The following is a 26810-nucleotide window of genomic DNA, read 5'->3' on the forward strand; positions in this document are numbered from 1 at the left end:
CTAGACCACGGAGGCTAGTGATCGGTATAGCACGCAAAAAGTAAAAGGACTGTTCCCCACTCAAAGAACGTCTAGCAAGGAGGTGTTATGAAAACCAAATCGCGACAGAAAGTGAAACGGAGGAAAATTATTGAGAAAATTCACGAGCAAAGCTAGGCGAACGGACGCGTACAAATCTTGTCTAAAGCTACTTTTAAATACAAAAAAAATAAACATATCCGTTTTTATTATTAACAAAAATAAATAATTTAAGTACTTTTTTACATTAGGAAATATTTTTTATTCTATTTTAATAATAATTTATTTAATTTAATAATAGTTTTATGCAATTTGAATTAGGAATACCGTGCGGTTTTAAGTAAATATTTTAAATTAATTGTGAATAATAAATACATTTAGTTTGTTACTTTTATTATCAATAAAATTTTACGTATAATAATAATTTTTTAAATGAAGTTTTAAGTTTTAAAAGTGAATTACATAAATATTTTCAAAGTGAATTTTGAGACAATTGAGTGCAGAAAACCTTGAATAATGCAGTCGGCAATACCGCTGGCTTGTTTCCTGTCTATGATACGTAAGTATTTACACATAAGTACATGTACTCACGCTTGTAGTCCCTAACGGGGTGGGCAGAGCCACAAGTGATCAAGGACAACTTGCAACCACTGTTGGTACGAAGTCCTAAGATGGATATGATGAACCTAATGGCGATAATATAAAAGGCTAGTTTCCATCTAGTCAAATCAGTTACTTTTTACTAAACGTCAAAACACAAAATTTCTATGGAATTTGTATGAAAAAGCACACTGTGACGTCATAGAAAAACGTGATAAAATGTCGGATTTATTATTACGTTTTTCTTGATTAAAATTTGAAGAAAAAGTTTTTCATTAGTTTTAGATCTGACTTTGTTTAGTAATCAGAATTTCATCATTTATCTTAAACCTAGTACACGACCCAATTGTTACAAATATGATACTTAAATAAAGCAAATATTTAAATTCTTCAAAACTCATTGAAGCTATGAAACTGTTTTTCCTTTAACCAGTGAGCTTATAATGATAATAATAAAGTGCCTAGATCACGGGGTGATTCATGGCACTTGCAACAGTGTCGAAATATCGGGAGTCTCATATCTCTGCTTTAAACGCGGTAAGAACTCGTTATTATAATAAACGTATCTTTCTTTCTTTCTATTATGTGTTTTAATAGGCTAGTTTCCAACTAGTCAAATCAGTTACTTTTTACTAAACGTCAAAACACGAAATTACTATAGAATTTGTTTGAAAAAGCACTTTGTGACGTCATAGAAAAACGTGATAAATTGAAAAAAGAAAACGTTTTTCGTTACTTTTAGCTGTGTCTTTATTTAGTACTTAATCAGAATTTAATAATTTATCTTGAACCTAGTACACGACCCAATTACACCACAATTTGTACGAACACATGGTCGCAATAAATCATTTCTATTTCTATTCTATTCATGTACTTGTGAGTGACTTGTAGCCTGTGAACGTGAAGAATTGTAAGTTTTGACGGGTTCGTTAAAAGTTTTTTTAATCCCGAATCGACAGCAGATCGTCAGTCACTTTAAACGAACCCGTCTTGAAGATCTTGACGCCAAACCCCAGATCCGAAAATTCGTCATTTCTGCTATCTAATTTAATATTGATTTTGTGTTCTTTTTTTGATTATGACGTAAATTTTATTAATGATTTTTAATTTTAATTTCTAGTTTATAATTTTTATGTATTTGTACTTTTTTATTTTTTAACAATTTTTGTACTTGTTTATTGTTCGGAAAGTCTCCCGCCTGGAAGCAATCTAGCGTGGCCCACATGGAAGTCTTTAAATAGGCTCCGAACACAGGTTGGCCGCTGCAAGGATAATCTCTGCAGGTGGGGATATCTGGTTGATGGTTGCGATGATTGCGAGTGTGGAGTATTACCACAAACTATGGCTCACCTTTTGTGCTGTCCTAAGTGCCCTAACACCTGCACTATTAAAGACCTTGACGATACAGAGGCCTTATTGGAAGTCCTACAATAATCTTTTTCTTTCACAAACACACACACACGCACACGCGCGCACACACGCACACGCCCACACACGCACACATACACACACACTCACACGCACGCGCGCACACACACAAACACACACACACACACTCATACACAGACATATAGACATATACATGCACACACAGACCTGATATCAATTCTTTTGCACCTATTTTAGTTAAGCGATTCGCGGGTGGGGACCTGGAGTCCTGAAATACAGGGTCGCCCTAGCTTAGGCTCCAGATCACACACTCGAGGCAATCATACAAAGCTATTCCAAACTTTTGTAAACTTATTACTTGTGTGTGATGAATAAATAAATAAATAAATATTAAAGACCTTCACGAAGCCACTGACAATGCCGTAAGCGTGGCCAATTATTGGTCAGCAAAAATTTAGTATCGATCGCCATCGACTCGCAAAGAGTTTATTACTTATTATTTATTTTTTCAATGGACGTTATTATGGTCTGAAAATAAATTATTTGAATTTGAAAATACTCGACCTAGGCCCTCCTACCACTACACTTATAACTCGAATGGGACTCTCTATTGCGCTTCTCGCTACAGGACTTTCAAAACTAAATTTGGTTTGACAGCCTCCGTGGTTTAGTGGTTAGAGCGTTAGGCTCACGATCTGGAGGTCCGGGTTCGATTCCCGATGGGGACATTGTCGAAATCACTTTGTGAGACTGTCCTTTGTTTGGTAAGGACTTTTCAGGCTTGAATCACCTGATTGTCCGAAAAAGTAAGATGATTCCGTGCTTCGGAGGGCACGTTAAGCCGTTGGTCCCGGCTATTAGCCGTAAAAACACCTCCACCAACCCGCATTGGAGCAGCGTGGTGGAGTATGCTCCATACCCCCTCCGGTTGATTGAGGGGAGGCCTGTGCCCAGCAGTGGGACGTATATAGGCTGATGATGATGATGATGAGTCACGCCCGTGCCCGTGCAAGAGTCCAGGCTAACACTAGCTGAGGGTGTCGCCGTCAACGGATACGTCTGGGAAAACATCATCATCATCATCATCAAGTTTTGACAAACACGACACAGGCTGACCGTGATATTGGCACTTCATCCGTTGCCTACCCTAAACGGGATATGACGTGAAGATACGTAATGTTTTTACATTGAACGGTCTCTTCATGCGTGTTTCCTATACACGCGCGCCGTCCACGTTAAATTAATTTGTTATAATAATAAGACACGACGAATTGATTAAAAACACCATAGAAGGGAAGCTACAAGGAAAGAGAGGAAGGGGAAGACCAAGAAGAGCTTACATGGAACAGATTAAAGAAAAGGTTAACGTCGTGTCTTATAAGGAGGTGAAGGAATTGGTCTTTGATAGACAAGAATGGAGAATGCTACACCGACAAGAGCGTGGCTCTTAAATTAGTGATGATGATAATTATAATATAGTTCATAACTATATCCCAATTGGGGTAGTTCGGCCTCCTCCAATTAGCTACTTAACAGTTGTAACAATAAAACATGAAATATGTCGGACATGGTAATTTATTCGTATAATATTCATAAACTGCCTATATACGTCCCACTTCTGGGCACAGGCCTCCCCTCAATCAACCGGAGGAGGTATGAAGCATACTCCACCACGCTGCTCCACTGCGGGTTGGTGGTGGAGGTGATTTTACGGCTAATAGCCGGGACCAACGGCTTAACGTGCCATCCGAAGCACGGAATCAACTTTCTTTTTCGGACAATCAGGTGATTCAAGCCTGAAAAGTCCTTACCAAACAAAGGACAGTTTCACAAAGTGATTTCGACATGTCCCCATCGGGAATCGAACCCGGACCTCCAGATCGTAAGCCTAACGCTCTAACCACTAGACCACGGAGGCTATTATACCATAATTATCCAATCTTCTTCTTCTATCGTGTGGACTGTGAGGTGGAGTACCAACCCCATCAACCTTGGTGTTAGGGTTACTATTGAACCGCCAAAGGCCCCTAACATGGCACATGTAACGACTACTCACTTACATCAGTAACTAGTAACCGGGATCAACGGCTTAACGTACCTTCCGAAGCATGGATCATCTTACTTTCGGACAATCAGGTGATCAGCCTGTAATGTCTTAACCAAACTAGGGATCACAAAGTGATTTTCGTGGTGTGTCCCCACCGGGATTTGAACGCGGGACCTCCGGATCGTGAGCCCAACGCTCTACCACTGGACCACGGAGGCCGTAACATCAATATTAACATGATGAAATGTGAATTTCTCCGTGCCAAATACCTAACGCCGCGAAGCGTGAAGCACAATATTGCTAAAGTCTTAATCAGCAATCAGTAATGGTTCGCATGCGTAATTATTTAGATTATTGGGTTGTTTTTTTGTTTACTTTTGATATCTAGGTTTGATGTAATAGGGTATGACGTTGTCAATATTGTAGCTAGTGTCTTCACGCCTGTTCCGTTGCAGGGTGAGCACAGTCGACGTATATCATTGATGATTCTTCAATTCTTCTAATTGGGTCGTGTTGGTTCAAGACAAATTATGAAATTCTGATTACTAAACAAAGACAGATCTAAAACTAATGAAAAACTTTAGTTTTCTTTTTTCTATTTAATTTATTTATGAATTTTACTAAAGAAAAAAAAAAACACACACACACAGCTTCCGTGGTCTAGTGGTTAGAGCGTTAGGCTCACTATCTGGAGGTCCGGATCCGATTCCCGATGGGGACATTGTCGAAATCACTTTGTGAGACTGTCCTTTGTTTGGTAAGGACTTTTCAGGCTTGAATCACCTGATTGTCCGAAAAAGTAAGATGATTCCGTGCTTCGGAGGGCACGTTAAGCCGTTGGTCCCGGCTGTTAGCCGTGAAAACACCTCCACCAACCCGCATTGGAGCAGCGTGGGTGGAGTATGCTCCATACCCCCTCCGGTTGATTGAGGGGAGGCCTGTACCCAGCAGTGGGACGTATACAGGCTGTTTATGTTATGTTTATGTCTCTAACACAGAGTATTAGAGATATTATTTGATTTATATAAAAAAAAAATACCATAAAAGTGTGCGGTCAAATATATTGCATATTAAATTAGTTTTTTTCCTACGTTATTTCGTATTACGTGTAAATATCATGACTGAGCGCGTAGGTTTTCTAGTTTCCTAGTCTGTCCAGTTCATATATAAGATCTAGACATACTGGTTATAGCTTATGTAAGCGTTGCCTAGATTCCTAGGATCGTGCATGTGGAATATTCTTCGCGGTGTCGCTTTTACGGGGTTGGCTGGTAGCATTTGGCGCGTTTTGTTGCAAACTGGTCCATCATCATCATCATCAGCCGTACGACGCCCACTGCTGAGCATAGGCCTCTCTCAAAGATAGGGAAGGCCCGTGCCTCAGCAGTGGGGACGTTAATGGGCTGATGATGATGATGATCAACTCAGAATCATGGTCTGAATGGACCCTCCCCCCCTCAGTGTTCGTTACGGGTGTCACTAACACCCTGTATAGCTTTCTGATCAACAACAAAGTATACTACAATAAACCGCGACGCGGAGTAATACCGATAGTAAGATGGCAGAATTTATAGCAAATTCACATATTGTGCGCAGTGATAGTAATTTAAGTATATTATGCGGTGTGGGATTATCTTATGTTGCGCAACCGTGACCCAAGATGCGGTATGTCACCAGGAAGTCATCCACAGCCATACATCAACCCATACATACATAACGGTGCTAATTCCTGTAAACACCATCTAATTTTATTTTAAGTTATATCTGTCATTTCCTTATCCGCCGAAAAGGAAAGGGACGGGCAATCGACAAGCATAAAATTTATGGAACACACGTAAATTATAGTAGTTGTTCATATAAAGTATAGTACAGTGCAATACATTGTTTCATAGGCTAATAACATATTTATAACAGGTAAGGTAATAAGCCTCTGCAGCCGAACTAGGTGAAACCTGTATCTCAGCATGCAGCGCCTGTTCCCAACGGATAATAACAACTTAGCCAAATAAATTGTCCTTATTTTAACTAGGGTGATGATGATTGATATTAAATATTGTTACAGGTCCCCCGGGGATCCAGTTTGAGAACTCCCTACTCCAAATAGCTCCGGTGGACAAAGTTAAGTGCCCCTTCGTGCGAGACACCAACGATATCGGATTCAGGTTATACACCAGGTGAGGAGTCATGTTATTCTTCCGATCCCCACCAGCGACTGAGCTGGCTTTACCTCACCCCCTCGGTCTTACTTTAGTCTCCAATCGTATGGGCGTCAGACATCACACAGATGCGCGCGATAGCGTCAATGTGTCTCATCAGTCATCCCGTGATCATGGCACTTGCAACAGTGTCGAAATATCGGGAGTCTCATATCCCCATTTAAACGCGGTAAGAACCCGTTATTGGTGCTAATTCCTGTAAATACCATCTAATTTTATTTTAAGTTATATCTGTCATTTTCTTATCCGCCGAAAAGGAAAGGGACGGGTAATCGACAAGCATAAAATTTATGGAACACACGTCAATTTTAAGCACAAATCTAAACCAACCGTCTAAAAATTTTACATCCGTCAATAACCCGACACAGTTAAGTAGACAGCACGTCAAACGGATTGCATACCAGTGACGTACCTTTTGATTCGCCCGGGTTATTCATTAATTTACTCATTCTTCCTAAAATTAAGAGCTGTGAATCATCCGTCCCTTTCCTTTTCGACGGATATGAAAATGACGCATATAACTTAAAATAAAATTAGGCGGTGTCTGCAGGAATCGGGGCCATTATGTGCTTTAATTATGATAATAACCGCGTAAACTTAAAACAATGTATAATGTGTAGTGTAGATGTTCGTGCCTCGCCCAACAGGGTCCACATAACACCAGCGTCGTGGTTCACGCAGCGACTTGTGCTGAGTGAGACCCTTTTATCTCAGGACGTCCACCACCATCTTATGATCGCCGACGAACATCCGTTTTGCTTTTTTTGTACTTGTTTTGTGAAGATTTTAAATTATGTTATTGTCTTGTTTATGTGTATGGCGTCCTTTTATAATAAACTATTTCTATTCTATTCTATTGTCTGTGTAAAAAAAGTTTTTTTTGTATGAAGTGTCATGGGTTTGACTTTGTATGGCCATTCTAGCCATAGAGGCAGCCAATCAGCTCGCGACACAAAACACTTCAGAACCCCGATACCAACTCCGCCGGCGTGGTCGACGACTTCTTTCATTCAGCGCTTATCGCTATCGACCCGCTAGGGTCGATTATTTCTTTCAAATATTTTTCTTCTCAGACGACGCCCTGAGCCGAGGTTCGCGCCCAACTGGGCACCCTCAGGCCTGTAGTCTTAAATTTTATACCTCAATCAAATCTTCAATAAGTCACGTCAAAAAAAAAACTCCGTATGGATGTATGGAAAATAAATGTATTCTCTCTGCAGATACAACCCGACAGTCTACCAGGAGCTGATCATTAATGACGACGAGAAGCTCTTCGCGTCCAACATGGACTTCCACGCGCATACCGTAATCTACTTCCACGCGTTCATGGAGAACCCTGATGATGGCAGCGCCGTCATGGTCAGAGAAGGTACTCTCAATGAACAAAAGTGCAGTCAGTGAGCCCAACGAATTATTTGTGATGAAATTATGTGGTGAAATTATGAACCATTAGTAGAATTTTCCGTCGTATTCTTGTGTGTCAAATGAGGTAGACGTGAGGTAGGCAAATACCTAGTGTAACTTATTGTATTTGTCAACAGCCTACGTCCTTCGCGGGGATACCAATGTTATAATGGTGGACGCTTCGAGTTTGGAAGCCGGTCCTTGGTACTTCACAGCGGCTGAAAATACCTGGTTCATTGGGAAGTTTGCCGCTCAGTTCATCGATTACCTGGTCTCCAGGTAAGACCTACTATATAACATAAACAGCCTGCCCTCAATCAACCAGGAGTATGGAGCATACTCCATCACGCTACTTATTTTTTAAGGCCTCCGAAGCACGGAATCTTCTTACTTATTCAGACAATCACGTAACTGAAGCCTGCAATTTCATTACCAAAAAACAGTCTCACAAAGTGATTACCGATCACATCAATAGTAACCCTGAAACCAGGTCCACCCTGGTTACTATTGAGCCGCCAAAGGCCCCTGACATACGTCACGTAACGACTACGCACTTACATCAGTAAGTGGTAACCGGGACCAACGGCTTACCGTGCCCTAAAGCATGGAATCATCTTACTTTTGGACAATCGGGTAATCATCCTGCAATGTTCTAGCCTAAACATAGATCACAAAGTGATTTTTCTGATATGTCCCCACCGAGATTAGAACCCGGGACATCCGGAACGTGAAGCTTTTAGATGAATTACTTCGATGTGACCAATCTTCTTCTATCGTGTGGGTTGTGAGGTGGATTACGAACCCCATCAACCCTGGTGTCAGGGTTACTATTGAACCGCCAAAGGCCCCTGATGTGACCAAGATCCACAAGAGTATCCACGTAGATAGCATTCGTAGCTATTAGCCGCTATAGCCTCAGCTATTGGTCGATATAATTTACGCCGCGCGCCGCTAGGGCAGATATGCTGCATCCGACAGCGATTTTAGAACTCAGATATTGTTTCAGAGGGTTGGATTTGAAGAACACCCATCTGGTTGGCCACAGTCTTGGGGCGCAGTCGGCCGGTGTGGCGGGAGGCGCTCTTAAATCAGGTACCCAAGTTGCTACCGATAGGTAGAGTAACAACGCGATCTGTCGTTTTTTTGGGGACCGTCGATTGAGAAGTCCCTCAGCACGAATTTTAGCTGGACAGTATGGAGAACTGTCAAAATTTAGGAACACTCAACAGTGCTGCTTTCACTTGAGCTTCTAGTATTTATCCCCATTAGGATATTCTGGAGGAGCTCGGTGGCGCAGCGGTAAACGCGCTCGGTCTGCGATTGTTGAAGTTAAGCAACTTTCGCAAAGGCCGGTCATAGGATGGGTGACCACAAAAAAAAAGTTTTCATCTCGAGCTCCTCCGTGCTTCGGAAGGCACGTTAAGCCGTTGGTCCCGGCTGCATTAGCAGTCGTTAATAACCATCAATCCGCACTGGGCCCGCGTGATGGTTCAAGGCCCGATCTCCCTATCCATCCATAGGGAAGGCCCGTGCCCCAGCAGTGGGGACGTTAATGGGCTGTTGACGATGGGATATTTAGGATATAGTCATGTGCTTATGTTGTGGCTTCCTCAGGTCGCGTGTCCAGGATAACTGGACTGGACCCGGCGTTGCCGCTGTTTGCTGGCCTGCCTGAACAACAGCGTCTGGACAAATCTGACGCGGAGTTTGTGGACGTCATACACACTGACGCTGGAATATTTGGTAAGCTATAGTTTTTTTTTAAAGAAATAAATATTGGTGCTTCTTCTTCTTCCATCGTGTGGGTTGTGAGGTGGAGTACCAACCTCATCAACCCTGGTGTCAGGGTTACTATTGAGCCGCCAAAGGCCCCTGAAATGGCTCATGTAACGACTATTTACTTACATCAGTAAGTAGTAATCACGGAATATTGGTGCTGATTCCTGCACACAGCTCCTAATTTTATTTTAAGTTATACCTGTCATTTTCTTATCCGCCGAAAAGGAAAGTGACGGGTAATTGACAGGCATACAATTTTTATTTTGGCCAGTAACCCGACAGAATTAAATTGACAGCACACGTCAAACGGGTTGCATATCAACGAGATTACAGTTATTCATTCATTTTTAATTTAACAGTTGTCAATCATCCGTCCCTTTCATTTTCGGCGGATAAGAAAACGACGGGTATAACTTAAAATAAAATTAGGTGTGTGCAGGGATCGGGGCTAATGTCTGGGGGGGGGGGGTATTGAGAACAGTGTGTTCCATACTTTTGCGACGGAAAATTCCACTTGATATCAACTCAGAATCATGGTCTGAATCACCCGTCAAAGTTTACGTTCGTCATTAACTTCCTATATGTGTAAGTTCTCACGGATTTTTTTGTTTATTATGAATAAAGACACAGCCTCCGTGGTTTAGTGGTTAGAGCGTTTGGCTCACGATCTGGAGGTCCGGGTTCGATTCCCGATGGGGACATTGTCGAAATCACTTTGTGAGACTGTCCTTTGTTTGGTAAGGACTTTTCAGGCTTGAATCACCTGATTGTCCGAAAAAGTAAGATGATTCCGTGCTTCTGGTCCCGGCTATTAGCCGTAAAAACAGCTCCACCAACCCGCAGTAGAGCAGCGTGGTGGAGTATGCTCCATACCCCTCCGGTTGATTGAGGGGAGGCCTGTGCCCAGCAGTGGGACGTATATAGGCAGTTTATGTATGTTATGAATAAAGAATTGAATTATTTTTCGTCTTTTTATCTTTTTTTCTTCAACAGGCGTCAACCAACCCGTTGGACACGCGGACTTCTATCCAAACGGTGGGATCAGCCCACAGCCCGGCTGCGAGCTTGAGGTGGTCATCCCCCAGAAGATGCTGCTTAACAAATGTATGTACAACACCGTAATGACCATCTAAAGTTGCTATACTTTTTTTTTTTTTTATTGTTGAAAACATTTTACATAAAGATACAATTGAATCGCATTGCTAAACCTTGCAGGTTTGTCTCAATGCAATATTCCGCTATTGTTACAGTTTGTACTTCAGAAGTATACCATTAATTAATAACACTATTCAACAAATAAAGTACACATGTCAAACGCCAAACGCATACATGGACGAAAGAACCGGTAGGATAGGTAATTCGCCACAAGTGAGGCGCATCATACCTACGTATGAGCGGGCGATTCCGATAAACTGGCAAGCAGCAAACAAGTAAACAAGATAGTAAACAGGGTGCTCCAAATTCACACATCAAGTCACATACTTTGTAGGTTTTCAAACATGTACCTTTTTAATATATTGTTGAGGTTTTTTGGTACTAACATGATTAATAACTAAGAAATATTAGTACTCAATATCCTAGATAGATGGCGTTTGCGTCGGCTTAATGACGATACGAGGACCCGGTGGTGTAATAACGAAAAAAAAAAAAACATTTATTTGCTGACAAAAGTCCATAAATGGTTAGTACAAAAGAAAATCTTACACACTATGTTAGATGATAATAGGAGATAAGTATAATATTGACAAAAAAAAAATAAAAAAAAACAAAAAACATAACATACATACATAAACTCACGCCCGTAATCCCTAATGGGGTGGGCAGAGCCACAAGTAATCAAAGACAACTTGCAGCCACTGTTGATACGATGTCGTTAGCTGGATATGATGAACCTTATGGTGATAAGGGATCAGCCTATCGCCCATAACATTAGTCCATCATGTTAGAGGACACAATCCCTCTGTCGATTTTTACGACATGCCCGGGAAGACAAAAAAAAAACAAAAAAAAAATTGAGTACACCCCAGTTAGGGAAACGAGAAGCCACTCACCGGCAGCTCACCGGCCTGCACAATAATGTAATGGTTTACACGCTCGTCCCGGCTTTACAAGAGCTGCGATATTTTCTCAACATGACCCCCGATACCGACCCCGCCGGCGTGGTCGACGATTTCCCTCATTCAGCGCTTATCGCGACCCACTAGGGTCGATTAATTCTTTCAAATATTTTTCCTCTCAGACGACGCCCTGAGCCGAGGTTCGCGCCCAACTGGGCACCCTCAGGCCTGTTGTCTTAAACGTTGTACCGGGTGAGAGCCTTCAGCGCTCCCCATTTGTCCGGCCAAGTAGTTAATGCCATCTGCGGCAAATCTACAATAAGTCACGTCAAAAAAAAAAAAAATCTCAACATGATTACATCTAATCTAGCCTACAAGATCCCACTGCTGGGAAAAGGCCTCCCCTTCCTCTTTCCATTTTTCGCAAGCGTCCAAGTCGTCACGCCATCTCTTCCGAGGTCTACCACGACGCCTGTACCCGTCATGAGGCACCCAATGCGTGACGGTCCGTGCCCACCGCTCAGGGTGCGACAGACATATCCGGCCCGATCCCATTTAAGTTTGGCGGTGTTTCGTCCCACATCAGCGATTAACAACAACAACAAATATCTGTCCGAAATATTGAGTAGCCATCTGTCAAAATCAATTCGATTCCTGATTGATGGCTTTTGTGTGATCACAAATCTGCCACGTAATTATCCAAAATTATAACGTAATCAAGAACATACGCGATAGCGCAGGATGTAACAATGTAAACGCCATTGGCAGTATTTATATATATGTCATGTTGCGTGTTGTTGTGTCAACCCAAGGCATATTAATACATGGTCGTTAAGCACTACTGAGTCATGTCAGTCAGAGGCATTTGGCAGCTCAATAATAACCTTGACACCAGGGTCGATGAGGTTGGTAATCCACCTCATAACACACACAAGTGCATGAAATAACGCCAGCATAGCCTCCAGCTTCAAAAAGGCCTTGACCCCAGAGTTGTAATAATCCACCTCACAACCCACGCGATAGAAGCTCATCATAACCCAACTAACAAAACTAACCTTCCTCAACAGTTTTCTGCAGCCACTGGCGCTCCTACATGTTTTACGCGGAGTCGGTGATCAAACCGGATTCGTTCAAGGCATCATCTTGTGCGTCTTGGAAGCATTACTCCAAGGGCGGCTGCGCGGACGCCAAGACCACGCATATGGGCGCCGGCGTCGATTTAACGTAAGGATTTGTGGGGATTCTGAACCTACGGGAGTTTAAATGGTTTCGGGAATTTGTAGCTCTTTGGTGGAAATGGTTTTAGGGATCATCCATCCTGCGTCAAACATACTTAAGGTTTTGTGAGGAAAAGTTATTGTTTCTTACTTCTAACAGCATACATTTTTGATAGTAGTTGCACTGCTGCACCAAAATCTACATGGAGGAGAGGAGAGGCACCCAGCCTCTTGGCAGATCCAGTATCCGTAGCGGCAAGGCTTGTATATAAATACTGTACTGTGTCTCATAGGAATAACAATCCCTGGTGGGATTGTAAAGTGCCTAATGGTGTTCTTTTGTAAAGTGATTATTTGATCATCATTAAACGCTGTAAACTATGAGGCTGGCATAACCACCAAGAGTGGCTCAAGCCTTGAAAAAGTTAGATAAAAAATAACTACGGAGATTTCGTAGTTAAAGAATATTTATGTAAATAGCACAGCTGTATATAAATCACCGCTTTTGCACTCTTTTCAGGTGAAAATCGCACACATATCGAAGGCTTCTATACTTACTACTTGACACCACACAAGTTAACAAAATCGACACTTAACTTAGAGGGAAAACTTCAAAAATTATTCAGTTTTCTACGCTCAGTTGAACCTGTGAAAAGATCGAAAGACAAACGACAGAAAATAGACAAAAAAGGAGAAGTGTTTAAATTGGAAAGCGTAGAAGATTCTAGAACAAATAAAGAAGAAGAACATCTGAAACTAGCTGATCAAATGATGACTCAAATCAAAAAAGCAATAAATATAGAAAAACAAACCGATTTAAATACAAAAGGCGATAAAATTTTGAAATTAGAAGATCAAATCATGACTGAAAGTGTTATGAAGCATCGAATATTCAAACCTGTTGCTCCTTTAGAAGTAAATGTTAAAGAATATAATAATTTCGGCACAATGAAACCTATTATCAACAAAGAAAGAGTATCACACCGACATGCAAATCTTGATTTTGATGGCATCGCTACAGGAGTATTGGTTGATGGAATACCTCAAGAAGAAAGTTCACATAGACATGCAAATGTTGATGACATTGCCAAAGGGGTCGATGATGGAATACCTAAAGAAGAAAATTCACACAGACATGCAAATGTTGATTTTGATGGCTTTGCTAAAGAAAGGGTATTTTATGATGGAATACCTAAAGAAGAAAGTTCACATGGACAAGAACTTATTCATTTAGATGACATTGCTAAAGGGATCGCTGATGGAATACCTAAAGAAGAACTAACGAAGCAAGAAATTTATAAAGAACCCAAAAACGCAGTACTTAACCAGGATAATGTAGAAAATAAAACTATCGAACACGCTATAGATATCGAAGCAACCAAAGGTACGAACGAAAAACCACAAGAAGTAATTACAGAATCATCAACGAAAATCGAGGAAAACATCGAGAGACTGATTCAACAAGACTTTATCAACAAACAGATAAACACACACATTAAACACGACATTTTAGATAACACAAAAGACGCTTCTCAAACAAAGAACATTGAAACTGACCATAACACCAAACCTTTACAACGAAATCACGTTGTCAAACGCACGAAACGATTCATATCACTATTCAAACGTTCAGAGGCGGAAGAAAGCGAGAACTTTCTATTTAGAATGTTGAATTTCTTGCTAAAGTACAGAAAAAACGTAATCCCAGTGTATTCTGTTATGCGTGAGATTAACACTCTGGTGAAAAGCGCAAACGGGGAGTTGAACCATATTACTAAAGAGAGGAACAACTTCATCGGCGCTCCGCCCCCGGTTCTGACGCCGGTGACTTATGCGCTGGAGTTGGGCAATGAAAACCGTGCGCTCGCGCTGGTTAAGAAGCTGCTCGGGCTGGCGCCGAAGGGAGATAGGCTTACTATCAACGGCAGTGGGAAATAATGGAATTTAGGTAAGACTGACTCACATCATCATTTGCAGCTTTGCCCCTACAATTTGACCGTGGACTCCCCAGGTCACGTACCGTGTGCGTGTCCGTGAGCGTGTGCGTGTGAGTCTGTGTGTGAGTGTGTGCATGCGAGAGGGAGACAGTGTTCAGTAAGGTGGTGTGGTAGTTTAAGTAGTTTTAAAGAAGTTTTAGGTGTTATTGGTGTTATTAAAACGCATCAATGCGCTTCTGGGCTTCGTTCTACTTGCGAAAAACAGCACTATCCCTCTGTCATTTACAGCTGATCATTTTTAATTTCAGTTCTTGCGCATGATTCGTATTGTAACCGAAAACGTTCCTCTCCAAATCATCATCTCCTAAGCATTATCCCGTTTTCCACAGGCTCTGCTTACCTAACCTGAAGATTTGACAGGTCCGGTTTTTTTACAAAAGCGACTGTCCGTATGACCTTCCAACCCGCGAAGGGAAAACCAACCCGATGCAGGTTAGGTCACATACCTCCGAAAATGTGGGTTTCCTTACGATGTTTTTCTTCACCGCTGAACACGTGATAATCATCTAATCATTGGTTTAGGCCTGTGCTGGATTCGAAAGTGCGACCTCAAAGTTATCAAGAGGTTTCTCTCGTACGTTTCTCTCCAAATAGATCTACTTATAAACTTTAATATTTAGTTTCATTAATTTTCATATTTAATTTAATTCATTAATTTTCATATTTGATTTAATTTATTAATTTTCATATTTAATTTAATTCATTAATTTTCATATTTGATTTAATGTATTAATTTTCATATTTAAATAATTTTTATATTGTTTTAATTTCCAGGGCGCGGGGCACATTCTACCTAATGACCAATCGCCAGTCGCCGTATTCTTTAGATTAACTTAGATTAATGTAGATAAAATGGTGGTGATTCCAGTATACACCACTTAATTTTATTTTAAGTTATACCTGTCATTTTCTTATCCGCCGAAAAGGAAAGGGACGATGATTAAAATTCAAAAATTTCTTTATTCAGTAAGTAACATAGTTTCACTTTGAATCGTCATTTTTTGCATAACGAACGTCTCATCCGCCTAAAACTACTGCAGCTTCTCACAACCTGTATAGCCGGGGAAAAGAAGCTGCAAGAAAAACCTCGGCACAGGGCTCTAGACGTTCTTTAAAAAAATAAAAATAAACATAAAATATTGATATACAATTGAGTAATTTAGCTGCCTAATATCAGTTCTCAGACAGTTAATCCCATGCATTCATATCTTCTAAATAATCACTAACTTTATAATAACCTTTTTTGGAAAGTTTTTGTTTAACTACTGTCTTAAAGCAGTTGAAAAGAAGTTACTGTTACTCACGGTATAAGAAAACCAGGTATGCTCAATCCTATGACAAGCCGCCATTGCTAGTCCATTGATGACTTAAGTGTTACCACCGTGTTAACGTTAAATTGGTATCTCCAACATTCCAAGGACGTAAAGTTTATTATTGAAAACTAAGTGAATTACTTAGAGGGTATTTTTAGAGGGTTGTCAAAATATCCGCCTAAAATTGACGTGTGTTCTATAAATTGTATGCCCGTCCCTTTCCTTCTCGGAGGATAAGAAAAAGACAGGTATAACTTAAGATAAAATGAGATTGTGCGTACTGGAGTTAGCACTAATATTTAACTGTACTAATATTAATATAGATGTTTATATAATGAGAGACTTTTCAGGCTACGTTCCCCAAAAATAATATAGATGTCGCTGTCAAGATTAAACGTGTACGGTCACGAGCATTAATATGTACAATACAATACAATACAAATACACTTTATTGCACCAAAATAAAAAGAAATAATTACAAAAAGTCTCTTAACTAAGTACATGGCAAATGGCGGCCTTATCGCTTAAAGCGATTTCTTCCAGACAACCATAAAGTGAGGAAAAAGGTAAAAAAAAAAGTATGTATTAGTGATGTGCCGGATCGTTAAAAATGTATATCCGCGGATACGGATCTGAATACGGATATTTGAAAGAAAGAAAGAAAGAAAGAAAGAAACGTTTATTATAAAGGGACACCACAGTAAACAGTATTACAGTACAGTATTTAGTATTACAGTATTTAGTGTAAAGATCCGCGGATACGGATCTTAATTTTCTTATTCGATATTATTCGATTGGTGTCGGCGCCCGCGACCTTGAAACGATAGTAGACGTCTTCGCTCGCCGCAACGTCAGGCAGGACACGTTTTAACTTACATTGTGCGGGTAGTACTTTTGTTTTAGTTATGGTAAAACAATCTGAATGGAATTTTATAGTTTTTATTTAATAATTCTACTTAATCACCTGAAAAAGATCCGTAAAAGATCCGCGTGAAAAGTAACGGACATGGATACGGATGTTTCTTTTATCTCGGATATCCGCGGATACGGATACGGATATTCGGAACATCACTAATATGTATACACTTTGGTACCACGTCACATTAACTTTTGTGACAAATTGAACTGTAAGTCTCACTAAATGTCAAATATGTTAGTGCGACAGGGCCCTAAAGTGGGTACATTATATTGCTCATGACTGTACCAATAGGGAATGCAATCCCGATTTCGCGAGACCTCTAATTTTTCGGGATCAATCCCGAAGCATAATATGACGATATCCCATTCGAGATTAACGGGATTGGGCGAATCTCCTTGAGTTTTATACTTGTTGGTTCAATCATGCTGATTTCCATAGAAAACTAATTATTTAATATGTAATTTAATTTTTGACGTTCAAAAAGCGCTGACTCTGTAAGCCAATTTTGAAAAATAAATATTTTTGAATTTTGGTACTCCATCTCACAACCCACTCGATAGAAGTTTCCACCACTGACCTGTACATGTGATGCGGATGCAGCAAGGAACCCAGCACCAGCGAGTGTAGGTACACGGGCTTCAGATACCGGGATAGCAGCGACCCCTGGAGGCCCACGACGCACCAGCGAGCCACCTTGTCCGAACACGACATCGTGAGGAGACGCTCGCCCTAGCGACGATAAGCAACATGGTGTTAGAGACATCGTAGCGAATACTGAGGGGGATGATTCAGGCCATGATTCGATTTGGGATTGAATCCTGTTATTCAAATTCAAAAATATCTTTATTCAGTAGGTATATAATAAACATAACATAAACTGCCTATATACGTCCCACTGCTGGGCACAGGCCTCCCCTTAATCAACCGGAGGGGGTATGGAGCATACTCCACCACGCTGCTCCACTGCGGGTTGGTGGAGGTGTTTTTACGGCTAATAGCCGGGACTTAAGTCGTGGGCTTAACGTGCCCTCCGAAGCACGGAATCAACTTATTATTTCAGACAATCAGGTGATTCAAGCCTGTAAAGTCCTTACCAAACAAAGGACAGTCTCACAAAGTGATTTCGACAATGTCCCCATCGGGAATCGAACCCGGACCTCCAGATCGTGAGCCTAACGCTCTAACCACTAGACCACGGAGGCTGTCAGTAGGTAACATAGTTACAATTTCGTCAATTTTTACATAACGAACGTCTCATCCGCCTAAAACTACTGCAGCTTCTCACAACCTGTATAGCCGGGGAAAAGAAGCTGCAAGGAAAACCTCGGCACTGTTTTAATACCATTCATTGTATAATGTAAATGTGAATAAATAAATGAAATGATATAAATGAATTGATTCTGAGTTGATATCAAGTGGAATTCTCCATCGCAAAAGAATTGAAAATAATTTAAAAAAAAACATTAATTTTGCGACGGAAAATTCTAGTTGATATTTACTCAGAATCATGGTCTGAATCATCCCCCTCAGTATTCGTTACGATGTCACTAACACCCCGTACAAGTACGTACGGTAGCCATACAAGTAGATAGAGTATTAGTGACACCGTAACGAATACTGAGAGGGATAATTCGGACCATGATTCTGAGTTGATATCAAGTGGAATTTGTGTGGAAAAACACAAAAAAAAATATGAATTTTCCGACAGGAAATTCCACTTGATATCAACTCAGCATCATGTACCTGTATGTACTTGCACGGGGTGTTAGTGAAACGAATACTGAGAGGGATGATTCAGCTCATTACCCTGAGGGGGGCAAAGGGAACCCTTTGCCTTGCCCTCCGGGGAAAATCAAAACAAAAAAACAGTGTCTGGTTACCCCGGCGAGTTTAAGTATGTATGTATGTATTGGGAAAGAAAAATATTTATCGGCCTGAAAAGTGAAATTTCTTGGACATGAGCTCTCTGAAGAAAGAAAAAAACTTTAGAAAATATACAATACAACATAAATATCTTTATTAAAACACATAATAACGGGTTCTTACCGCGTTTAAATGGGGATATGATTCGACACTGTTGCAAGTGCCATGATATGTGTTTTAATTATGATAATAACCGCGTAAACTTAAAACAATGTATAAATATCTTTATTATAAACAGCCTATATACGTCCCACTGCTGGGCACAGGCCTCCCCTCAATCAACCGGAGGGGGTATGGAGCATACTCCACCACGCTGCTCCACTGCGGGTTGGTGGTCGAAATCTCTTTATTGCACTTAAAACAAAAACATATTAAACAAATATAAATAACAAATGTACCTATGTTTTCTATCAAAGATTCTCTACTACTCAAAGCAGAAAATTGATGAAAAGAAGCTTACCTGTAAGACTCCATCCCAAGTTTGTAAGATATTAGTGCAATTTTTAACCGGGATGGTTCCTTCGCCCGACTCTATCTTGGTACGAAGTTGACCTCGAGCCAGCCTGTGTCAAAAAAAGGAGAATATTACAGCAGACGCCAGAGGCTCAGTGTCTCAATGGGGACATCTCCTACGATGAAGTAGAAAATCTCCTACTTAGGACTACATAATAGATCATTTATTTATTTATTTATTAATCATTTCGTTGGGAAACACACATACACACACACACACACACTCACACATATACACACGCACTCACACACGCACACTCACACACGCACACTCACCCACGAAGATCATTTGCTCTCACACACATTTCTTTTAATTCAATCTTTTTTTTTCTTTCTAATGTGTTTATATACCTATATATTTGCCATTTTTTTAAAATCTTATGTATACCAAAGGGGAGTTGCGAGTCATTCCCAACACAAGTACTCTAGTTACTTACTGGGAAGTCTCGACAACAAACTTCGTTACAATTATGAGAAATAAACTATTTTTATTTTTTTATTTATCTCCAAAAATCACCTTGTGATCCCCAGTTTGGGTAGGACATTACAGGCTAACTACTAGCAGCCTGACAGCCTCCGTGGTCCAGTGGTTTGAGCGTTGGGCTCACGATCCGGAGGTCCCGGGTTCAAATCCCGGTAACATAACATAACATAAACTGCCTATATACGTCCCACTGCTGGGCACGGGCCTCCCCTCAATCAACCGGAGGGGGTATGGAGCATACTCCACCACGCTGCTCCACTGCGGGTTGGCAAATCCCGGTAACACATCACGAAAATCACTTTGTGATCCTTAGTTTGGTTAGGACATTACATGCTGATCACCTGATTGTCCGGAAGTAAGATGATCCGTGCTTCGGAAGTCACGTTAAGTCGTTGGTCCCGGTCACTACTTTCATAACTTAGTAGTCGTTGAGCCATGTCAGGGGCAATTCAAATTGAAAAATATCTTTATTCAATAGGTAACATAGTTACACTTTGAATCGTCAATTTTTACATAACGAATGTCTCATCCGCCTAAAACTACTGCAGCTTCTCACAACCTGTATAGCCGGGGTAATTAATCCCATGCATTCATATCTTCTACATAATCACTAACTTTATAATAACATTACCCTTATTTTTTGTTGAAGCGTCACAAACACCCATACTTACTTGTACGGGGTGTAAGTGATATCGTAACGAATACTGAGGGGGATGATTCGGCTCATTATTCCGAGTTGATATCATGTGTAATTTTCCATTGCAAAAGAATAGACATACATAAACTTACGCCCGTAATCCCTAATGGGGTGGGCAGAGCCACAAGTAATCAAAGACAACTTGCAGCCACTGTTGATACGATGTCGTAAGCTGGACATGATAAACCTTATGGTGAAAAAAAAAAAAAAAGAATAGAATTGTAAATAATAGAAACAAAAAGCCGTTGGTCCCGGCTATTAACCGTAAAAACACCTCCACCAACCCGCAGTGGAGCAGCGTGGTGGAGTATGCTCCATACCCTCTCCGGTTGATTGAGGAGAGGCCTGTGCCCAGCAGTGGGACATATATAGGCTGTTTATGTTATGTTATGTTTATGTAAAAACAAAAAAGAAACATGAATTATGCGACGGAAAATCCCCACTTGATATCAACTTGTAGCAGAGTACAAACTCTGCACATACTATGTTTGTGACTATGTTACTAAGTTTGTGAAGTGCTTTTAATAAACTGTATACATATATTCCTGCTTGCTTCTAATTTATCCCGGTCATCACCAATCATTCCCCTACTCTGCCGGCACGTCGGGATACCATATCCTCACCTCTCAGCATGCCGCAAACTCATGGTCTGAATCAGCCTTAGTATTCGTTATATGGTGTTAGGCTACGTTCAGATGACAAGCGCTCAACGCGCGATCAACGCGCGTAAAATTTTTGTATAGTGTTTACATGACACGCGCTTGTCAGGCGTCGAACGCGCGTTGCCGCGACCGTCATGGTATTCAGTACAGTTCTTACATTTGTTGAAGATGGACGTTGAAACAGTTTTAACAGTGATTCTATACCGACGGCTGAAACGACGCGACATAAGACGCAGATATTGGGTCCACCCAATTTTGTCACACAGGCTGACTGAAAGCCAGTACATAATTTTGTATCCTAAGTTAAGGCAATTCGGACCCAAATTTTTTTAACTTCTTCAGAATGTCCATCAAGTCATTTGATGAGTTACTGGCTCTCATAAACGATGAACTCGTAGCAGATAGTTACGCTGTGCGATATTGCAATAATCGCTTTTTGTCATGTCCCAAATCGCAGGACGTTTCTCTATTTCATCTATAAATAATTCCGTATTAAAAACTTCGGTTTCCATTTCGGACGATTTTTGGACGGACTGATACTGAAGAACCCTAAAATACGTCTATCCGCGTCGAAAGCGCGCGCTCAAGTGAACGGAAATATAGAAAACCAATGATCTCAAGGCGCGCGTTGACGCGCGTTGACAACAGTCAAGCGCTAGCGCAGCGTTCAACGCGCGCTGCATTAAAACGCGCGTTAGCATGTGTACAGCCTGAATAAAATGTATGTAGTTGTAAACGCGCGTTATCAAAACGCGCGTTGAGCGCTTGTCATCTGAACGTAGCCTTAGTGACCCTGTGTAGCGCATAAATTAAGGTGTAGATAATTGAGACACAGACTCCGGGAGACACGATACGTTTATTCAAGAGAACGTAGTGTAAAGAACATCTTAGAGCTAGTTACTTATGTTTATATACTGACCTAATGCAATAATAAATTGCTTACATCTAAAATCTTAAACTAGGTTATTGCAACAACATACAATTTCTTAATCTAGTTCTTACATGTAAAGTTGACATCAGCATTGTTTTGGAATGCTGATGATGCGGAAGTGGATTCCTTAACTCATACCTGTTGGGGTGCCTGTCGGGCTCGGCGTGCACGTGCTCGTGCGGGCTGAAGATGCGCCCGTCCCCGCACGGCGCCGTGCTCACGTACAGGTGCACCTGGGGCACACGATGTAATTCTCAGGCCTTTGGATCTATAGCACACAACCCCCAAAACCCTTGCTCAGGGACACGGGCGAAGTCAATGGTTGCAGAGGCGGAAATTTCGACCGATGTTTATTTATTTATTTATTAACACAAATTACATAGACATTACAGGCAGTCCCAATTCGACTATGTAATGCAATTATAACATTAGTACCTAACTAATAGTATTTTATGCAACAGTTGTATAAGAAGGGTCAAAAAATGCGAGTGGCGCGATGTGAGCCTTGGCGAACATCGCAATAAGAGACGCCACGAGCATTTTTTGACCTAGTTATACAACGTTGCATACAATACTTTTTCTACGACGACGTAATTTTAAATGAAACAAAAATTTTCCAATTTATTTTCCAACGCGCGGGAAAATGGCGGCAAATGTATACTTTTTTTTTATAGTATATCTATGGCACCAAACAAAGTAAAGGTGCCAGTTTCCAGGTCAAAAAAAAAAACAACAACAATGCTTTTTTGGCGACATTATAGTACAGTTACACTTTGTAAACAATGCTTTTATAGGCCATAGAGCGTACACTTTTTCAAAGAGTTTAATTATGTATGTACTTATATTAGACTTTTTGGTTATTTAAATGCCAGATTAAAGTAGAGGAGTAGAAAATAGTATATAACAATATACTAAGTAGAGTGAGTAAGTGAGTGAGTATATAACAATTATAATTATGTGTATTATTATTATGTAGTTTATGTAGTCGAAAGTGTATTTATTTTTTATATGTACAAGTATTCCCATGCTGCACTATCCCGCTATATTACATAATATTCAATATCTCCTATACTTGAAGGTTGCCTGGAAGACATTGCTACTTAGCAATAAGGCCGCCTATTGTACTAATTCTATTTCTCTTTTGTTTTGTATTTTGTTTTTTCCTGTTTGTGCAATAAAGTATTTGTTATGTTAATAGTGTACATACTTGTCTATCGGGCTTCATCTGGTAACCTCCCGTGGGAATGGGTTCGATGTCGGACTCTGCTATTGTCTGCCGGGGGTCTGTTGACAAATAAATACAACAGGCTAATTTCCAACTAATCAAATCAGTTACTTTTTACCAAACGTCAAAACCCGAAATTACTACGGAATTTGTATGAAAAAGTACACTGTGACGTCATAATTAAAATCTTTACCAAAAAAAAGGACAGTCTCACAAAGTGATTTCGACCACGTCCCCATCGGGAATCCAACCCGTACCTCCAGATCGTGAGCCTAACGCTCTAACCACTAGACCACGGAGGCTATTAACATCATCATCATCATCGGCCCATTAACGTCCCCACTGCTGGGGCACGGGCCTTCCCTATGGATGGATAGGGAGATCGGGCCTTAAACCACCACGCGGGCCCAGTGCGGATTGATGGTTATTAACGACTGCTAATGCAGCCGGGACCAACAGCTTAACGTGCCTTCCGAAGCACGGAGGAGCTCGAGATGAAAACTTTTTTTTTTGTGGTCACCCATCCTATGACCGGCCTTTGCGAAAGTTGCTTAACTTCAACAATCGCAGACCGAGCGCGTTTACCGCTGCGCCACCGAGCTCCTCGACACATAAATCTTCTGTTAACATAATAATAAGTTAATAATGTTACCTTTGGAATTAGCGTATTTTAGTAGTTGAGCGTATAGATGTCTCTGTAGACAGCGTCGAGCCGCTACCTGTAAATACAAAATACAAATCAAATCAATTTATTTGCGAGAACACATAAAATCCAAAAAGGTGGTAAAATTATTCAAATAACTATGTTGTGATGTGTTCGGCCTGCGTGCAGGCGTACAAATATACATAAAAAAAAAATATTAAAAAAAGTAATGGTACATTGCAAAGAAAATTATTGAAAATTATACATACATACATACATAAACTCACGCCCGTAATCCCTAATGGGGTGGGCAGAGCCACAAGTAATCAAAAACAACTTGCAGCCACTGTTGATACGATGTCGTCAACAGTGTTGTTGTGATGTGTCGATGTCGCTTCTATGCTGTTCTGGGAGCAAATAAAGAACATAGAAAACGTTCAGCTGCTTGTCTTCCCGGGCATGTCGTAAAAACCGACAGAGGGATTGCGTCCTCTAACATGATGGACTAATGTTATGGGCGATAGGCTGATCCCTTATCACCATAAGGTTCATCATATCCATCTTAGGACTTCGTATCAACAGTGGCTGCAAGTTGTCTTTGATTACTTGTGGCTCTGCCCACCCCATTTGGGATTACAGGCGTGAGTTTATGTATGTATGTATGTAAATTTTGTACATGTATTATATAAGTAAACGACTATTGTTAATGCTGTTGGATATCTAAATAAATAGATCAAAATATTCCTTTAAATTATAATAACATTTGTTTATAAGCCATAAAATATACTTTACTAGCTTTTGCCCGCGACTTCGTCCGCGTGGCGTGTTATAAAAGAGAGATCTTTGTGTGTGTGGGAGTGCATATCAAATTTCAAGCATCTAACTTATGCAGTTTAGATTTTTTCATACATTTTTTTCCCGCCAACTCCCAAAAAACTGGACCTGTCAAATCTTTTGACAGGTCCAGGTCCAGGTTGAGGTTTGGTAAGCGGACCCTGTGAAACGGGATAATGCTAGGAGGATGAGAGTGATAATAACTTACTTCAGCATGACAATCGTTGACTGCCCGCCCTCTAACGGACATGTGCTCACCGGAGACGCATTTTGTCCCCGTGGTTACCGTTATAACCTGTACAAAATTTACAGTTTACGAATTCATTAAAAACATCATAGAAGGAAAGAGAGGAAGGGGAAGACCAAGAAGAGCTTACATGGAACAGATTAAAGAAAAGGTTAACGTCGTGTCTTATAGGGAAGTCAAGGAATTGGCCTTTGATAGACTGGAATGGAAAATGCTACACCGACAAGAGCGTGGCTCTTAAATTGATGATGATGACAGTTTACACACACATTTGCAACATTACAGATTTACAGGGTGTTAGTGACATCGTAACGAAAACTTTTAGGGATGATTCAGACCATGATTCTGAGTTGATATCAAGTGGAATTTTCCGTCGCAAAAGTAACATAACATAAACACAAACAGCCTATATACGTCCCACTGCTGGGCACAGGCCTCCCCTCAATCAGCCTCCGTGGTCTAGTGGTTAGAGCGTTAGGCTCACGGACTGGAGGTCCGGGTTCGATTCCCGATGGGGACATTGTCGAATTCACTTTGTGAGACTGTCCTTTGTTTGGTAAGGACTTTTCAGGCTTGAATCACCTAATTGTCCGAAAAAGTAAGATGATTCCGTGTTTCGGAGGGCACGTTAAGCCGTTGGTGGCAAAAGTATAGAACTGAAAATAATCTTCTTATCGTGTGGGTTGTGAGGTGGAATACCAGCCTCATCAACCCTGGTGTCAGGGTTATGATTGAGCCGCCAAAGGCCCCTGACATGGCTCATGTAACGATTAATCACTTACTATTTACTAAAAATAATTACAAAATATCATAAATTTTGCGACGGAAAATTCCACTTGATAACTCAGAATCATGTCACTAACACCCTGTATAATGTTTTCTAGTCATACAACGCATTAGATAAACTGTGTATGTACGATAAGGCGCAAAAGTCCAATCAGTTTCTTGCAAAGTAATAAATTAACTGGTTGCACTTAATACCTCTTGGTTACATGTCGTTTCTGTAATAGACCAAAAACACCTACAAAAACATAAATTTTATAATTATGACAACTAATGGTTCATAATTTCACCACTATTTACAAATAATTCGCTGGGTTCAGTGACTGCACTTTTGTTCTTTGATTGTACAGTCATGAGCAATATAATGTACCCACTTTAGGACTCTGTCGCACTAACATATTTGACATTTAGTGAGACTTACAGTTCAATTTGTCAAAAAAGTTAATGTGACATGGTACCAAAGTGTATACATATTAATGCCCGTGACCGTACATTTATAAATAATGGCCCCGATTCCTGCAGACACCTCCTAATTTTATTTCAAGTTATACCCGTCATTTTCTTATCCGCCGAAAAGGAAAGGGACGGATGATTGTCAACAAGTTAATTTTAAAATGAATGAATAACCCGGGCGAATCAAATAGGCATCTCCCTGGTATGAAATCCGTTTGACGTGCTGTCTACTTAATTCTCTCGGGTTATTGGCCGATTTTTAGACGGTTGTTTTAGATTTCTGCTTAAATTTGACGTCTAATCCAATCTAGCCTACAAGATCCCACTGCTGGGCAAAGGCCTCCCCTTCCTCTTTCCATTTTTCGCGGTCCTGTGCGTACCAGCCAGTCCCTCCGGCAAGCGTCCAAGTCGTCACGCCATCTCTTCCGAGGTCTACCACGAAGCCTGTACCCGTCATGA

At 40.7% G+C, this 26810-nt stretch overlaps 2 protein-coding genes across 5 annotated transcripts in view; one reads left to right on the forward strand and one right to left on the reverse strand.

Moving 5' to 3' along the window:
- The window catches only part of LOC126378812 (uncharacterized), a 55889-nt gene extending 39517 nt beyond the window's left edge, over positions 1-16372 (forward strand). For both annotated transcript variants that reach the window (XM_050027222.1, XM_050027223.1), the window contains 8 exons: positions 6117-6228; positions 7491-7639; positions 7812-7953; positions 8681-8766; positions 9289-9417; positions 10447-10557; positions 13248-14675; positions 15499-16372. In XM_050027222.1, the coding sequence (XP_049883179.1) occupies positions 6117-6228; positions 7491-7639; positions 7812-7953; positions 8681-8766; positions 9289-9417; positions 10447-10557; positions 13248-14665 (2147 nt within the window). In that variant the 3' untranslated portion in view covers positions 14666-14675; positions 15499-16372. The remainder of the gene's footprint in view (positions 1-6116; positions 6229-7490; positions 7640-7811; positions 7954-8680; positions 8767-9288; positions 9418-10446; positions 10558-13247; positions 14676-15498) is intronic.
- The window catches only part of LOC126378841 (double-stranded RNA-specific editase Adar), a 62123-nt gene that overhangs the window by 8849 nt on the left and 26464 nt on the right, over positions 1-26810 (reverse strand). For all 3 annotated transcript variants that reach the window (XM_050027282.1, XM_050027281.1, XM_050027280.1), the window contains 6 exons: positions 25077-25163; positions 24044-24110; positions 23374-23450; positions 22305-22399; positions 19340-19442; positions 17534-17685 (listed from right to left, as the gene is read on the reverse strand). In XM_050027282.1, the coding sequence (XP_049883239.1) occupies positions 17534-17685; positions 19340-19442; positions 22305-22399; positions 23374-23450; positions 24044-24110; positions 25077-25163 (581 nt within the window). The remainder of the gene's footprint in view (positions 1-17533; positions 17686-19339; positions 19443-22304; positions 22400-23373; positions 23451-24043; positions 24111-25076; positions 25164-26810) is intronic.

This window comes from Pectinophora gossypiella, chromosome 27 (assembly GCF_024362695.1).
Source record: "Pectinophora gossypiella chromosome 27, ilPecGoss1.1, whole genome shotgun sequence".
Taxonomy (NCBI): domain Eukaryota; kingdom Metazoa; phylum Arthropoda; class Insecta; order Lepidoptera; family Gelechiidae; genus Pectinophora; species Pectinophora gossypiella.